Raw genomic sequence first — 18,087 nt, forward strand, 5'->3', positions numbered from 1 at the left:
ATGCAAAAAAGACAAATCCAGAATGTGACAAATGCTAATGGACAAATGATTCAGGAACTTCAAGAATAAATAAGAATAAAAAAAGGTTAAAAAAAAACATTAGCTATAAGTTAAAAGAGAATTATGAGACAGAACTACTTAAGTCATAGATACATTTTGGAACCCGATTGCAACCAACCTGCCTTAAAAAGCAAGCACAGGAGTACCTGGGTAGCTCAGTTGGTTAAGCATCTGACTCTTGATTTCGGTTCTGGTCATGATCTCACAGTTCATGAGATTGAGTCCCACATCGGGCTCTGCACAGCCTGCTTGGGATTCTCTCTCCCTCTCTCTGCCCCTACCCCACTTATGCTCGCTCACTCTCTCTCTCTCTCTCTCTCTCTCTCTCAAAATAAATAACCATTAAAAAAAAGGAGCACATATTTTAGATAATAGAAAAAATTGGGCATTGAAAAAATTTTATTGTACTTTAAATATTTTTTGAACAAGTTGTTGAGGCCTTTAAACTTGAAAATGTGTTCTGCAGATTATGCATTAAGAGAGATGTCAGGGTGCCTGGGTGGCTCAGTTGGTTAAGCCTCTGACTCTTGATTTCAGCTCAGGTCATGATCTTTCGATTTGTGAGTTCAAGCCCCACATCAGGCTCTGCACTAAGCCTGCGCAGAGCCTGCTTGGGATTTTCTCACCGCCTCTCTCTCTGTCCATCCCATGCTTGCATGTACTCTGTCTCAAAATAAATAAAAACATTTAAAAAAAATTATAAAGACAGATAAGATGTCAAGATTAGAAGTAAAACAGCATAGCAATGTGCATCATAATAGCAGAAACAAGAATGATGAAATGATAAATGATGGAAAACTGGGGAAAAGTTTATGGAACTTCATAACACAGTCCTTTCCTTTATGTATATATTTGAAAATATCCATTATAAAAGGTAAAATATGTCCTTGATTCAGTAACTTTATAAATTAAGGATGGATTATGAAGGGCAAGAAGGAACTTTTAGTCTCAAAAGTTTAAGAATACCAAAACACAAATCGTATGCTTTAAATATACAACAATTTATTACAAGACAACTATATAGTCAATACTCATTTTTCATGGATTTTGTTATTTATAAATTTGCCTACTTGCTAAAATTTGAAGCTATAAAATCAATACTCACACTTTTATACTTACCCAGACACATGCAGAGCTACAAAAAATTTGAGTCACCTGATGTGCATGAGATCTACAAGGCCACAGGATGCCTTCTCATTCACACTGAAAACAAGTGTTCTTCTCATGATCTCCTTATTGACATACTTGCAGTTTTTATGATTTTGTGGTTCCAAATGGCCTCCAAGCCTAGTACCTAAGTGCTGTCTGATATTCTTAAGCACAAGGAATGTGCCTTAAAGAAAATACATGTTAGGTAAATATTGGTTAGGCATGAGTTACAGTGCTGTTGGCCATGAATTCAATGTTATTCAATCAACAATATACAGTAAATGAGTTGCATTTAAACAGAAACACATGTAGGGGGGGCCTGGGTGGCTCAGTCAGTTGAGCGTCTGACTCTTGGTTTTGGCTCAAGTCAAGATCTCACAGTTTTGTGAGTTTGAGCCCTGCACTGGGTTATGCACTGGCAGTGCAGAGACTGCTTGGGATTCTCTTTCCCTCTCTCTCTGCTCCTCCCGCACTCCCACTGTCTCTGTATAAAATAAATTTTTTAAAAATATGTTAAACAGAAACACACGTAAAACAATGTTATGTATTGACTGACTGATGAAAATGTGACCAGAGGCCCTTAGGAACCTTATTTCCCCAGGAACAACGGCTCTGTATTCACTAATTCAGTGCTCCCAGTAACTTTCTAGAACATAACTGTCAAGAATAACAAGAACTGACTGTACTTCAATAAACCTGTTAAAAGAGCAAAGTAATTCTTAAAATTTGTGACTTCCTAATTATTTTACTATGTTTTTATATGTTCTTGGCATTATTCATGGCTACCTGTCAAGTCCAGTGAAAACAGAATATGCTGTGGTACAAAGAAATTTGTATCTTTGTCCCCTCTCAGTCTGCCCTAACAAAATACCAGGCTAGTTGGCTTAAACAGCAGAAATTTATTTTCTCACGCTTTAGAGGTTAGAACTCCAAGACCAAGGTGCCATCAGGATTGATTTGTGATGAGGCCACTCTTCCTGACTTACAGACAACCATCTTTATTAGATGGTCTGTCTTTTGCTAATGGAGAGAGAGAAAGAGCACACAAAAGTACACAAGGGCCACACCTTCTAGTATCTCCTCTTCTTTTTTTTTTTTTTTTTTTTTTTTTTATTTATTTTTGGGACAGAGAGAGACAGAGCATGAACGGGGGAGGGGCAGAGAGAGAGGGAGACACAGAATCGGAAACAGGCTCCGGGCTCCGAGCCATCAGCCCAGAGCCCGACGCGGGGCTCGAACTCACGGACCGCAAGATCGTGACCTGGCTGAAGTCGGACGCCTAACCGACTGCGCCACCCAGGCGCCCCTAGTATCTCCTCTTCTTAAAAGGACGCCAGTCACATTGGATTAGGACCCCATCTTTATGATCTCATTTATCCTTAATTATCTCAATAAAAAAGTCACATCTGAAATACTTACATTAGGGATTAGGACTTGAACATACGAATTTTGAGGGGACACAATGCAGTCTATAACAGACTTACCTGTATTATGTAAAGGGCTTTATTCCTTGTGGATATTCTGGTGTTTTAGGAGAGACAGTTGAAGGTAAATGATTTTCCATGTTCACTACATCCATAAGGTCTTTCTCTAGTGTGAACTCTCTGATGATTAATGAGGTTAGAACTCTGGCTAAAGGATTTCCCACATGTACTGCATACATAAGGCCTTTCCCCAGTATGAACTCTTTGGTGCTTAATGAGGCTAGAGCTGTTGCTAAAGGATTTCTGACACTCATTACATTCACAAGACCTTTCTCCAGTGTGATTTCTCTGGTGTCTAATGAGGCTAGAGCTGTGGCTAAAGGATTTCCCACATTCACTGCACTCATTAAGGCCTTTCCCTCATGTGAACTCTCCAGTGTAGAAGGAGCATAGAGCCATGGCTAAGTGATTTCCCACATTCCCCAGAATCAAAGGCCTCACTCCAGTGTGAATTCTCCAGTGTGTAATGAGGTAGGATTTGTAGCTAAAGAATTTCCCACATTCACTACACTCAAATGGCCTGTCTCCAGTGTGAACTCTCTGGTGCTGAATGAAGTTGGACAAGTTGGTAAATAATTTTCCACATTCATCACATTTGTGAGGTCTCAAACAAGTGTGAATTCTCTGATGTTGAAAGAATCGGTAACTAGAGATAAAGAATTTCCCACATTCACTGCACTCATAAGATCTTTCTCCAGCATGAACTCTCTGGTGTTTAATAAGGTGAGAACTCTGGCTAAAGGATTTCCCACATTCCCCTCCCTCATAAGGCCTTTCTCCAGTGTGAATTCTCTGGTATTTAATGAGACTGGAGCTGTGGCTAAAGGCTTTCCCACCTTCACTGCTCTCATAAGGCCTTGTTCCAGTATGAATTCTCTGGTGAGTAATGAGGTCAGATTTGCAGCTAAAGAATTTCCCACATTCACCACAATCATATGGCTTTTTACCAGTGTGAACTCTCTGATCATAATGAAATTGTACTTCTTGCTAAATAACTTTCTGCATTCATCACATTCATGAGGTCTTAGCCTAGTGTGAACTCTCTGGTGTTGAATGAGGCCAGAGCTTTGCCTAAAGGATTTCCCACACTCCCCACACTTCTAAGGCTTTTCTCTAGTGTGAACTTTCAAATGGTCATGGAGGCTACAGCTTTTGCTAAAGGATTTCCCACATTCACTGCAGCTATAACATCTTTCCCTCGTGAGGACTTGTTGGTGCTGAATAAACGTGTGTTTGGGGCTAAAAGTTCTCATGCAGTCTCCCTGGTTACAATGACAGTTTACATTGTGGAAGGCCACCACACACTCAGTTACACTGTTTGACTTCTCCCCAGTGTGAGTGACCTGTTGCCAGAGAAAGTTGAGCTGGCCAAGAAGTCCTTCCTAATTTCTTTGCAGGTAAAGGGCTTCACTGACATCGAATTTGCAGTTCTCTAAAAGCAAGGCTCCGCCCATATTGCTTCTGAAGTGTTTCTCTCCAATGTGCTGCTAATGGTGCTGATGAAGGTTTGCAGTGTCATGAAATTATTTTCCAAATGCCCCACATATGTACAATTTCTGCTTATGATGAGTGTCCTGGTGCTCGATCAAATGCAAAATGTCTCTCAAGATGGGTCCACAAATCTTCTGGGGAGACATACCTGCTTTGGAAGTCCCGTCCTGTGACAATACTCTCGCAGAAATGCACTGCTCAAAACATATGGCCTTATCCTCCACTCCACACCGACAACCTGAAGGAAAGAAACATTGATGAAGTGCATGTTGACTCTGGTGAGAAGGGGAAACCTGTAGAAAAGTTATCTGACCAACCCAGGAATGAATCAGTGGGACTATTCTGAGGACCAGAGATCTGGGTACAGATTGTGGATGGGCAGCTTATCAGAACTGGGCCTCTAAAGATCATGGGATGGGGGAGGCCACACAAGGTAAAAGACACAACCATGGGGTGCAATACAGGAAGGAGCAGCATGCAGCATGGTCTACTACTTGTCCCTCTACAAACAACATTCAGCATATCTTGTCTTCTGCTGCCGTGGGTGTGTTAGGTAGAAGAATGTGTTCAGGCAGGAAAATGTGAATGCAACAGAGCAGCTGGTATGTGATGACTGTCTATGTGCACACACCATGACCCAACATGTAGACGCCAGTGTTAGAGCGCTCCAGGCAGAGCAATAACAAGTGAGATGGAGTCCACCAATGTGGGGGAATAACCCTGCTCTGGAAGTAAGAGTAGAAGCAATAAACAGCAGACATGACAGTTGGCAGTGTCAAGAATGGGAAAGGCACTAATAAGGTTTAGTCACCACTGTCATTACACCACAATATCAAACAAGACGTTTCTGATATGATTTGAACACAGCCCTGACACTGTGCCTCCCCCAGGGCCAGGTTCCCATTGAGCTCATCTTGCTGGGGCTGGATTCATGCTATGGACTCAATGTTTGTGTGTCTGCAAAATGCTCACGGTGAAATCTTAACCCTCAAGGTGATGGTATTAGGAGGTGTGTGTGGCCTGTGGCAGGTGATTAGATCATGAGGGTGAAGTCCTCATGAACGGGATTAGTGCCTTTGTAGAAGTGACTCTAGAGAGCCCTCTCATGCTCTTTCTGCCATGTGAGGACATGGGTACAAGATGGCCATTTATGAACCAGGAAGAGGCCCTTACCACTGAATCTGCCAGTACCTCCACTGAGGGCTGCCCAGACATCAGACTTGTGAAATACATATTTCTGTTCTAAACACCCAGCCTATGTTAGTTTGTTATAGCAGTTGAAGTGGGCCAAAACAGAAATTGGTACGAGAAGCGGGGGCCTGCTGCAACAAATACCTAAGAAAGTGTTAGCAGCTTTGACACTGGGAGGTGGTGGGTAGGCTGGAAGAGCTTTGTGGAGTGTACCAGCAAAGGCCAATACTGTCACGAAGGGAGTGCTAACAGCAATTCTCATGACACTTTAGGAAGAGGAGAGTTGTACAGAAAGTTTCCATCATCTTAGATGATACTTAAGTGATCATGAACAGAATGTTGGTAGAAATACGGACGGACTTCACCAGAATGGTGGAGGAAATAAGGAACATGTTATTGGACAATGGATATAAAAGGATGAATTTTGTTCATGTTCTAGTATTTTGGTTTTTTTTAGTTTTTTTAAAAAAAAGTTTTTTTTAACGTTTTATTTATTTTTGAGACAGAGAGAGACAGAGCATGAACGGGGAGGGGCAGAGAGAGAGGGAGACACAGAATCAGAAGCAGGCTCCAGGCTCTGAGCCATCAGCCCAGAGCCCGACGCGGGGCTCGAACTCACGGACCGCGAGATCGTGACCTGAGCTGAAGTCGGCCGCTTAACCGACTGAGCCACCCAGGCGCCCCCATGTTCTAGTATTTTGTAGAAGTAAAATGTAAAAGCAATTAAACTGGATATTTAGCTGGGAAAATTTCTAAGCAAAGTATTGAAGGAGTTGCTTGGTTCTTCTTGAATGTTTATAGTAAAATGTAATTAGAACTGATTTGAAGATGGGACGGTTAAGCAAAAAGGAACCAGAACTTGGGGAGCCTGGGTGGCTCAGTTGGTAAAGCGTCTGACTTCGGTTCAGGTCACGATCTCACGGTTCATGAGTTCCAGCCACACGTTGGGCTCTGTGATGGCAGCTCAGAGCCTGGAGCCTGCTTCAGATTCTGTGTCTCCCTCTCTCTCTGCCCCTTACCGACTCATACTCTGTCTCTCTCTCTCAAAAGTAAATAAACATTAAAAAAAAATTTTTTTTAAGGAACCAGAACTTAAAGATGTGGAAAATTCTCAGCCTATCCACATTGAAAAAAATGAAAAAGCAGTTTTCTTAAGAAAACACTAAGGACGTGGGCAAGTGACTGATAAGGGTATCAGAATGCATATGAACCAGACGTTATCAGCCACCTCCATAGAAGCCAGGTGCTATTCCTCAAGACAAGGGAAGAATGACACCCTCCTGCCCAGCACCTCAGGGTCATCAGACCCTCAGGGCTGCCATTCCCACCAACAGACCAGAGTATGGGCCAGTGGGGTAGAGTGATTTCATTGGGGGTGGGGGGGGGAGAGGGTCCACTTCCCTGGTTCAGGCGGGCCAGATGTGCCTACCGGGGCTTCAGGAAGGGGCTCTGGCAGAGAGCTGTAGTGTGCTCGACAGAGAGAGGGGGCCAATATTCAGAATAGTAGGGCCAGGACCCAAAGCGATAGAGTCACCAGCTTATAGTTCCAGTTTGAGAAGAGCTACAGTCATGAAATCCCAATCCAGGAGAGCACCAGAGGCAGGACTGCTGCCTACGAGAGCCTTGGAGGTGGGACTGCTGCTCCGTGGACCCGGATGGCACACCATGGAACCATAAAGTATTCTTCAGGCTTAAGGTTTAATGAAATTTGCCTGTGTGTTTTGAACTTATTTGCCATCTATCACTTCTCTTTCTCATTTCTTCCTTTTGGAACAGGAATATCTACTCTACCTCTGTTCCACCACCATAGTTCACAAGCACGTAACTTGTTTGGTTATGTAGGTTCACAGCTGGAAAGAAATTTGTTGCAGGACAAATCATACCTCAAGTTTCACCCACACCTGATACAGATGATATTTAGATAAGACTTTAGAATTCAAAGTTGATGCTAGAACTAGTTAAGATTTGGGGGCTGCTGGAATGGGATGAATGCATTTTGCATGTGAGAAAGACATGAATTTTAGGAGCCAGGGGTGGAATGCTATGGACTGAAAGTCTGTGTCCCCCCAAAGTGCATGCTGAAATTCTAACCCTCAATGTGATGCTATTAGGAGGCGGGGACTCCGTGAGGGGATGAAGGTAGAGCCCTCGCGAATGAAATTAGTGCCCTTATAAATGAGACCCCAGAGAGCTCCCTAATGCCTTTTACTATGTTAGGACACAAAGAGAAGGCAGCAGCTATTAGCCAGGAACAAGGACCTCAGCAGAACTAGACCATGCTGGTGCCTTGATCTGGACTTCCCAGCCTCCAGAAGTGTGAGGAATAAATGTATGTTTAACGACCCAGCCATGTTGGTTTTTTACAGCAGCATGAAGACAATTCATTTCCATCCTGTGAACCACAGGAGCTCTCCACCTCACCCCCAAAATAAGCAACTACACAGGACCTGGGTGATACAAGGATTCAGGGAAAGACAGAAGGGCACCAAAGATGGGCCCAGAACAACTCAGCACGTGATATACCGCAGGAAAGAAAACTAACAAAGAGAGCTTCAGAGGAGGGTCTTGAAAGAATAGATTCTGATCCACGAGTAGTGACTGTCAGTAATAACAACACCTGGCACCGGCAAGCATGAAGAAATGTCGGCTAGAGGAAGGAAGGACACCTAGGCACACATGTGCCTTGGATCTGCACAAAATCACCTGGCCTGTGAGAAAGTAAGCAACGTAGGATTCATTAGGATGACTGCATCCTGACCCTCCTGACCCTGCATCCTTCCCTGGGAGTCTGCAGGGAAGCAGGTGCTAGGGCTGCTAAAGGACAGAAGAGGGCAGTGCACATACCCTTTGCCCAACCAACCACAGCACCTACCCAGGAAACTGAGGAAGGAAGCAATGCCCAGGCTCCTGGCGTGAGAATACAGCTGTCCCTTGGGAAAGAGGAAGGGCAAAAAGTATCTTAGGGCACAGGGGTAGGTTTAAGAGCCTTACCCAGGGAGGTCTTAAGTGCCAAGTTCTCCAGCATCACATTGTGGTACAGGCACATCTGAGCCTCATCAAGGAGACCCCATTCCTCCCAGGAAAAGTACACAGTCAAGTCCTTGAAGATCACAGTGCCCTGCTGCGATGGTGACAAATGAACCACAGACAGTCCACTTCTAAGGAGAAACAATCCCTTCCCCTACACATCTACAGCATGCCCACCCTCCTTCCAAGCTCCCCAACTCAGAGGAGAAACTATGCCCTGGCACCACTGGTACCACTGTGTCTTCATGGGCCCATTAATCATGGAGTCCAGACATTAGCAACAAGAGGCAGGTGGACAAATGTGTATCTAAGTTGTAGGCCTGGCATACAGGGATCCAGCTGCTCGTATTATCCTGTTATGGCCAAGGTCTCAACACCAGGTCCTGGGACCATCAGGTATGCTCTCTCTCCAAGGACACATCATTCTTTATAGGGCACATCCCCTACATCTCTGGAACCCACGGCCACATGCCCACGGCCACCAACACCTCATTGGCCCACTCCATGTGGCCAGGCATGTCCCTGAACTCTCCACACATTATTTGTGTTTTATTCAGCATCTCTTCATCCCACTGGTGAGGGTGGATTTCCCACCCTACAGTTACGGAGATGGCCAAACATGAAATCTGACACGGGCCAGATGAGAGCAACAGCAATTTATTAAGCACACATACGCACAGCATAGGAGTGAGACAATGCTACACCACACAGGGCCACACGGAGGTGGTACTCCAGAAAAGAATGAAGAACAGAGTCACCAGGGGCTCTGAGATGTAAGCTTTGTAGTATCAAGAAGTAGTGTACCTTAGTTCCCATGGGAAGAGGTGACTGGCTTGTCACGTAAGTCCATGGATTGGTAGGAAACTGAGACCTGCTGCAGAGAGATACACTGGAACTGCTCTAGTCTTCTTGATAAAAAAGGGGTGTTTGGTTTGGAGAGCTGACCCACAGGAGCAGGGTGGGGATGGGAACTTGCACTCAGGCCATATTAGCCATCCCATTTTCACCATATTTTAAGGGTATCCATAATAGATCTTAATTTTAGGCCTATGCTAAACTTGGCAGATGGCATCCAGACTATGCTTGACCTATCCAAACAGGATCCAGTATCATCTCAGACATCCTATGGCTTCCTTAGTGGTCATAGCACCGAAGTCTACAAAGATCTCCCTTCCTGGTTCCATCCTTGCCTCAGACTCAACCACACAGAACCACGGATGGCTCTCAGATACCCGTGGCCCTCTTCCACTTCTGGGCTGCCCCTGTTGTCCTCTCAATAGTCACTGCCTACTCCTCATTCAAAGCTCAGCCCATTGGTGGCCCACTCCGGTTCTAGTGACTCTTACCGATGACCACATGTGCTCCTGACCCTCTTGTTCAAGATGAATGAAATACCATAAGCCCCATAAAAGTTCCTACAAAATCCTGGTGTGTAGAGAGTGGTGAATAGGCACCTGCTCTGACCTGAGACCTTGCCTCATTCTCGGCCTCTCTATCCAGCTCATGTCCACACTTCTCTTGGAAGCCTTGGCCACCTGCCAGACAACACTGTCGCTGGGGCCGGCCCCTCCCCACTTTCCCATCCCTCTACCCCCACTGATAACCACTTGCCTCCCTCATCTGTGTTTGCAAAGCTTGGTAACACCAGCCAGGTAGGTATCCAGGCCAGAGACCCAGGCCTCTGCCTCCACCCATCCCTTCAGCTCCCTTTAGAGCTTTACATCACAGCTTGAAGATCACCCCTCCTAAATGTGACCAACATTCGTTCACTGGGTTCCACAGAGCAGCCACCACATTTTGGATGCTTTCATCCTGAATCACTCCCCATATTTCAGACCTACGTATTCAGCTGCCCACTTAAAGGCCTCCCCTTAGTGGTCTCCAAAACATTTCAGACACTTAACAGGGTTAAAACACAGTTCCTGATATCCCCAGTGAATACTGCTCCTATAACCAAGTTCCTCATGGCAGATGATGGAACTTCCATCCCTACTTTTTTAAGTTTATTTACTTATTTATTGTGAGAAAGAGTGAGAAAGAGAGAGCACATGTGCATAGGGGAGGGGCAGAGAGAGAGGGAGAAAGAGAGAGAGAATCCCAAGCAGGCTCCGCACTGTCAGCAAAGAGCCTGACTCCTGGATCAATCTCATGAGCCATGAGATCATGACCTGAGCTGAAATCAAGAGAAGGCTGCTTCACCAACAGAGCCACCCAGGCACCCCCCTTCCCTACTTGAAGACCAAAACCCATCTCTGAACTCTGTTTCACACCTTCAGCGTTCACATCAGAAAATCTAGTTGCCCCTTTAAAAACACAGATCCAGAATCCAACCATATCTCAGCTATGACTGGGCCACTGACAGTCACCTGGACTTCGGCAGTAGCCTCCACCCTGATCGTCCTTCCTCCTTCTCAAGCCCAGCTTTTGCCTCCTAATACTGCATCCAGTTGCAGCCTGTGAAGACCCTGGTTAAGGTCGCCTCCCTCTTCTGATGCAAACTTCGCACTACCTCCAGAGTAGACACCCAAGTTTTCAGGCAGCCACTGCAGTCCTGACTCCTAACCCCCTGCTCTTTGTTCCCACCTGAAAGAAAGTCTTGTGGTTTCCTGATTATTCTGAGCTCAGTATTACCTCTAAGAATTTGCACATCCTGGTATCAAATCTAGGAATAAACTTCCACATGTGTTTACACTGACCGCTGGAACAGGCACACCTCCATATAACCCCTGGCATGGACTTAGGACCCTATTTTGGGGTCCCTAGGCCCAAAGACGAGTGAAGACCACTGGAGTCCCAAGACACCACAATCCACAGGACATGCGGTTCAGGGTGAGGGACTGAGACGCCCTCCAGTCCCTGGAGTTCCAGAGCCGCTTCTGAAGCCATGGGAAATGTGGAAAAAGACTGGCCTTGGATGAATGAGTCCATGGTGGGGTTCGATGGACTCAGGTCTCCCTGTACCCCTGCCCGGTCCTGAAAAGGAGACAGGTGACCTCGTGCTGGCTGCTCAACCTGAGGCACAGATCTCAATATCGCCGCTCACCATGCGTCCCGCACCCGGTCACGTCGGCGCTCAGACACGGGGCCCCCGCCCTCGAGCTCCTCCCCTGCCCGGGCACCGGGACCTGGGCCGCAGGGACGCGAGCAGGTGCCCCGCGCTCGGGCCTCGAGGGTCTGCGTGGGGAGAGGGCGGGGAGGGCCGGCGGCCGCGCGTTCACCTGGGCGAAGGGGATACTCTGTGGGCGGAGGGGACACTCGGCCCCGGCGCCGGGCAGCCCGGCGGCGTCGTCGAGCCACAGACCCCTGGCTGCGCGCCGAGGTCGGCTCCTCCCCTCGCGCCTTCTCGGTCAGTTCTCTTGGTCCCAACCCCAACGCTCCTAACCCTCGACCCGGGTGACAACACTCCAGCGTAGCCAAAGTAATTACTAGAAAGACGCCGGAAGTCTCTCCCCGACGTTTTGTGCCCCCTACCAAACGGCAATTTTCTGGGTCTTAATTGGCTGGGCAACGCTGTCTCTCCGCCCTCCCCCCCCCCCCCCCCCCGGTTCCGTCGCAGAACTTTCTGGACAATGTAGTTCTCATAGAGCCTCAGGCTGCGCTGTAAGGGCGCTCGCACCTCACCTCCAATCGAAAAGGCCCAGCTCCGCCGCGAGGGGCGCTGGGAAACGGCGACTCCAGGTCCCGGGGCGGAGGAGGGTCTTAGCTCCTTCTTAAAGAGGCGGTACTGAGATTTCTGGATAGTCTGGCAGCAACGGATCATTTATTTAGAGACCTGTCGTTTTAGAGTCCCTGAAACTCAGCATGCTCTCAGAAGCTAAACGTATTCTTCCAGATGTTCCCAAAAGCTACAGATCCAGATGCACATATTATTTCAGAGTTAGTCACAAAATGTGTCCAATGGTAGAGGAAACTAATAAAAATTACCGTACTGTAATTCAAACGTATGAGCTCTGAAGAATTAGAGCCAGTTTTAGAAACTGAAATATATGTGGGACGCCTGGGTGGCTCAGTTAGTTAAGCACCTGACTTCGGCTCAGGTCATGATCTCACAGTTCGTGGGTTGGAGCTGCACGTCAGGCTCTGTGACGGCAGCTCGGAGCCTGGAGCTTGCTTTGGATCCTGTGTCTCCCTCTGTCTCTGTTCCTCCTCCATTCTCATTCTCTCTCATTCTCTCTCATTCTCTCTCTCTCTCTCTCTCTCTCTCAAATAAAGATTTTTTTTTTTTAAAGAAAAAAAGAAAAGAAACTGAACTGTATGTTCAATTAGAGACAAGAGGAATGCTCCAGATAGGGGCATGACGAGAAAGATGGAGGAGGATGTTGTGCCAGCCTGAAGCAGGACTACAAAAATGGATCTGTAGAATGTATGGTGTCCAGTTTGGTGGGCAACACTTTTATCCATTCACATTTCCTATTCAATGTCCTTATACTCACTTCCTTTAAGATCTGACATTGATCTCAAAAAGAGAACAATGAAAGAAATACTTATTTTGATATAGGACAACGTCTGCAGTGTTACAGGTGGAGCATGCGTGCAAAGGGTGCTCTGAATCCCGAAATATAAGAGGATCTTAAATCCATGATCTCATCTCATTTCTGGGAAGTATTATCATTTTCCCTGTGATTACAGTTCTATACCGCATGAGGAATTGATATTATCTCAGAAAAACAGTTGTAAAATGCAAATTATAGAAAGCTATTAATTTTTGTAACTGTGAGATGATGGACATTAATTGACTAGAGTTATTGTAATCATTTCACAATGTATACAAACATGCAGTCTTTATGTTGTACACCTGAAACTAATATAATGTTATATATCATTATACCACAATTAAAACAGATTTTATTTTTCTAAGTTTATTTACTATTGAGAGAGAGAGAGCAGGGGAGGGGCAGACAGAGAGGGAGGGAGAGAATTCCAGACTATCTCTGAACCATCTGCACGGAGCCCGATACAGGGCTCCAAAAACCTATGAACTGTGAGATCATGACCTGGGCCAAAACAGAGAGTCGAATACTTAACCAACTGGGCCACCCAGTGCCCCGATTAAAACAAATTTTAAGGAAGGTTATTAATTATGATTATGTAGTGATTCAAAGATGGTGGCAGAAGTGTCTCTGGAGAAATACTTTGGATGGTGAAAAGAGTAAAGATCTCTGAGTAGCTTCAGTAGTGATGTCGCTGGTGGTCCATGGATAATTTGGGGATTTTTGAATTGGAATGTTTCTAGAGCTGATCATCTTGTTTTACCATTAAAAGATTGCACATTCCCTAAGGGCGTCAAGGTGGCTCAGTAGGTTAAGCAGCTGACTTCAGCTAAGGTCCGGATCTTGTGTGTTCCTGTGTTCATGGGTTTGAGCCCTGAATCAGGATCTCTGCCCTCAACACAGAACCCACCTTGGATCCTTTGTCTCCCTGGCTCTCTGCCACTCCCCTGCTTACGCTCTCTCTCTTCCTCTCTCAAAAATAAAAATAAAACATAAAAAAAAGTTTCCACATTCCCAAGTAATAGAGTACCATTCAATTGAGACAATTTCACTATGAAAACATTGAGCCTGTGAAGAATATTAATACATCTAATTAAAAGACTTTAAAAAGACCAGAAAATCCTGGTTTACCTGGGCATAAGACTCTCTGAGAAGAAATAGCTCTTTCATGTAAAAATAGCATTGCCATTGAGTTTGTTGAAGGTATGGAAGTTTTTTAGAAATGATTGCTTTTTATAGCATCCATGTAAACATATTGTTTTAAAATGCTATTTAGACAATCCAGTTACATGTTTTATGTTAAAATATATTTGACTATTTTACATTTCTAACTTTCAAAATTAAGAAATCAAAAGTAATTTTCAAATTGTTAACCTTAAAAATAACAACTGTCAGTTATTTTTCCAGCAAAAGCTTTATTGAGGAATAAAAGAGAATTGCAATCCAGGACAAAGAAGCTGCAGCAAAGCCACAGGCAATTATGGAGAACAAAGGATAAATACATTTTTTAAAAATAAGAAAAGAGGTAAATTGGGAAGGCAGTTATAAACTAAAAGTCCAGGAGCACTTGGGTGTCTCAGTAGGATAAGTGTCCGACTTCAGGGCAGGTCATGATCTCATGGTTCACGGGTTTGAGGCCCACGTTGGGCTCTGTGCTGACAGCTCAGAGCCCGGAGCCTGCTTTGGATTCTGTACTTCCCTCTCTGTGTCCCTTCCCTGATTGCACTCTGTCTCACTCTCTCTCTCAAAAATAAATAAAGATTTTTTAAAAATTTAAAGGGGCTCCTGGGTGGCTCAGTCGGTTAAGCGTCCAACTTCGGCTCAGGTCACAATCTCACAGTTCATGAGTTTGAGCCCCACGCCAGGCCCTATGCTGACAGCTCAGAGCTTGGAGCCTGCTTCAGATTATGTGTCTCCCTCTCTCTCTGCCCCTCCCCTGCTTGCTGTCTGTCCCTCTCTTGAAAATAAATAAACATTAAAAATTTTTAGGGGCGCCTGGGTGGCTCAGTCGGTTAAGCGGCCGACTTCGGCTCAGGTCATGATCTCACGGTCCATGAGTTCAAGCCCCGCATCGGGCTCTGTGCTGACAGCTCGGAGCCTGGAGCCTGTTTCAGATTCTGTGTCTCCCTCTCTCTGACCCTCCCCCATTCATGCTCTGTCTCTCTTTGTCTCAAAAATAAATAAACGCTAAAAAAAATTTTTTTAATAAAAAAATAAAAAAAATTTTTAAATAAATAATTTTTTTAAATTTTAAAAATAAAAAAGCAGCTACATAATTAATAAATTCAGTTAATAAGTAAGTCCCACAAATTAGTGAGACAAAAATCATCTCAAAAGAATGCAAAACTTCTGTATAGATGACAAGAATTCCAAAAGGCCCACTATGCCAATAAGGAAAACAATTTTGAGGGGTGCCTGGGTGGCTCAGTAGGTTAAGCGTCCGACTTCAGCTCAGGTCATGATCCCACAGTTCATGGGTTCAAGCCCTGCATCGGGCTCTGTGCTGACAGCTCAGACCTGAAGCCTGCTTCAGATTCTGTGTCTCCCTCTCTCTCTGCTCCTCCCCTGCTCATGCTCTGTCTCTCTCTCTCTCTCTCAAAACTAAAAAATTTAAAAACTAAAAAAAAAAGAAAACCAATTTTGCAAGTTTAACCTTAAATCAGAGTGACATCAGTAAATGGCAGATTATGGAACTACAGGCCCTTGCTACGTTTAAAAACACTCGAATAAACAAAAACATGCTAACCAAAATACTTTGAGTCCTTACAAATCAGTTGAAGGTCTGTAGAAACCCAGGAAGGATGGAAAACAGTGGGGCTTGATTGCAATGTTCTAACTTGTCTGAAGGCTGAGGATAGGACCAGTTTCTGCATCTCCTGCCTCTGCGCTGATGGGAATGGTGGCAATAGTTTGGAAACCAGGTAGGAGGCCAGTAAGGATATTGGCAGGTTCCAAACTCAGGATAGCTGCAGGAAGACAGCAGTCCAGCAGGTGCCGGGGATAGATTAGGCAGAGGAATACAACAGAACATTTATGCCCTGAGAAGAAGCGGGTGTGAGACCTTTAGGAAAATTAAGACATGTGTACTGCAGAATTGGGGAAAACACACACACACACACACACACACACACACACACACACACACACACCAGAGGAGATGTATATGCCCGGAAAAGATCCAAGAAGGCCTCAAGCCTTCATACTGTGTTGATTAGCACAAGTTTTTCCCTGCATTGAGCCAGTCCCTAACGACTTGGGGATGTGTCTCTCCAATTTGCTAAGTCAGAGTCTTCTGTAATGTAGCAATAAAAGAGCAACTATCCTATCACCTCCGCCTAGTCATGGGAATGCTACATGTCACATTTTCATATTCGCAGAGACACACTCAAGGGAGGAAATGATACAGCTGTGAACACCAAGGGCGAGAATCTTGGGGGGGCCATCATAGAACTCACCATAGCACAGCGGTTTCTGCTAAGAGACATTTGCCCATGAAGACTCATGTTCTTCCCTTGTTTACTCGATATAATGAAAAGCAGTCCAGCCTCTCATGCTGGCGTCTATATTCGGGATGGGGTGCACTGCTCACAGAACCAACACTGGAATATGTACCAGGTTGGCTGACAGTGCCCAGAGGGCCTGGCCACAACCCTCAATGGATTCCGGAGGCACAGAGGTATACTGGACCCTGGCCTCCCCACCTTCTGGGACCTGCCTCCTCCAGGACCACCTCGCTACCAGGAGAGTTTGTCTTTCCCAGGAGAGATAGGACGGCCACTATGGGGCAAGGAAAGAGGTCTGAGGAGACACCAGCCCTATTGAGACCCTTAATCTCAGACTTCTGACTTCCAGCACTGAGAGAGAATAAACACCTGTTGATTAATAATGCAAAAAAAATTGCAGGGCAGACTTCAAGCTGTATTACAAACCTGTAATCATCAAGACAGTATTGTACTGGCACAAAAACAGACACTCAGATCAATGGAACAGAATAGAGAACCCAGAAATGGACACACAAACATATGGCCAACTAATCTTTGACAAAACAGGAAAGAATATCTAATGGAATAAAGACAGTCTCTTCAGCAAGTGGTGCTGGGAAAACTGGACAGCGACATGCAGAAAAATGAACCTGGACCGCTTTCTTACACCATATACAACAATAAACCCAAAATGGATAAAAACCTAAATGTAAGACAGGAAGCCATCAAAATCCTTCAGGAGAAATCAGGAAAACACCTCTTTGACATTGGCCGCAGCAACTTTTTACTCAACACATCTCCAGAGGCAAGGGAAACAAAAGCAAAACTTAACTATTGGGACCTCATCAAAATAAAAAGCTCCTGCACACCGAAGGAAACAATCAACAAAACTAAAAGGCAACCGACAGAATGGAAGAAGATATTTGCAAATGACATATCAGATAAAGGATTAGTATTCAAAACCTATAAAGAACCTATCAAACTCAACACCCTAAAAACAAATAATCCAGTGAAGAAATGGGCAAAACATATGAATAGACACTTTTCCAAAGAAGACATCCAGACAGCAAACTGACATATGAAAAATGTTCAACATCACTCATCATCAGGGAAATACAAATCAAAACCACAATGAGATACCACCTCACAACTGTCAGAATGACTAACATTAACAACTCAGGCACAACAGATGTTAGTGAGGATGCAGAGAAAGAGGATCTCTTTTGTACTGCTGGTGGGAATGCAAACGGGTGCAGCCATTCTGGAAAACAGTGTGGGGTTCCTCAAAAAATTAAAAATAGAACTACCCTAGGACCCAGCAGTTGCACTACTAGATATTTATCCAAGGGATATAGGTGTGCTGTTTCGAAGGGGCACATGCACCCCAATGTTTATAGCAGCACTATAAACAATAGCCAAAGTATGGAAAGAGCCCAAATGTCCACTGATGGATGAATGGATAAAGAAGATGTGGTGTCTCTCTCTCTCTCTCTCTCTCTCTCTCTCTCTCTCTCTCTAAGTATTACTCGGCAATCAAAAAGAATGAAATCTTGCCATTTGCAACTACATGGATGGAAGTGGAGGGTATTATGCTAAGCAAAACTAGTCAGAGAAAGACAAGTATCATATGACTTCACTCATATGATGACTTTAAGATACAAAACAGATGAACATAAGGGAAGGGAAGCAAAAATAATATAAAAACAGGGAGGG

At 44.9% G+C, this 18,087-nt stretch overlaps 1 protein-coding gene and 1 long non-coding RNA gene across 2 annotated transcripts; both read right to left on the reverse strand.

The window, feature by feature from the left end:
• Nucleotides 1–441: 441 nt before the first annotated feature.
• LOC128772503 (uncharacterized) lies at nucleotides 442–4,431 on the reverse strand. Its single transcript, XR_002077027.2, has 2 exons — nucleotides 4,333–4,431; nucleotides 442–727 (listed from the first exon to the last, which is right to left on the reverse strand). It is a non-coding gene; the product is annotated as an uncharacterized LOC128772503 (long non-coding RNA).
• On the reverse strand, nucleotides 2,522–4,339 carry LOC109260414 (zinc finger protein 256). Its single transcript, XM_019438586.2, is given in 7 exon segments — nucleotides 2,522–2,750; nucleotides 2,753–3,041; nucleotides 3,043–3,125; nucleotides 3,128–3,658; nucleotides 3,661–4,053; nucleotides 4,056–4,102; nucleotides 4,104–4,339. Coding segments are annotated over 7 exon segments (1,425 nt in total). The 5' UTR covers nucleotides 4,148–4,339; the 3' UTR covers nucleotides 2,522–2,712.
• Nucleotides 4,432–18,087: the final 13,656 nt, after the last annotated feature.

The sequence above is a fragment of the Panthera pardus genome, unplaced genomic scaffold, assembly GCF_024362965.1.
Source record: "Panthera pardus isolate Hobbes unplaced genomic scaffold, ASM2436296v1 HiC_scaffold_18, whole genome shotgun sequence".
Lineage (NCBI taxonomy): Eukaryota > Metazoa > Chordata > Mammalia > Carnivora > Felidae > Panthera > Panthera pardus.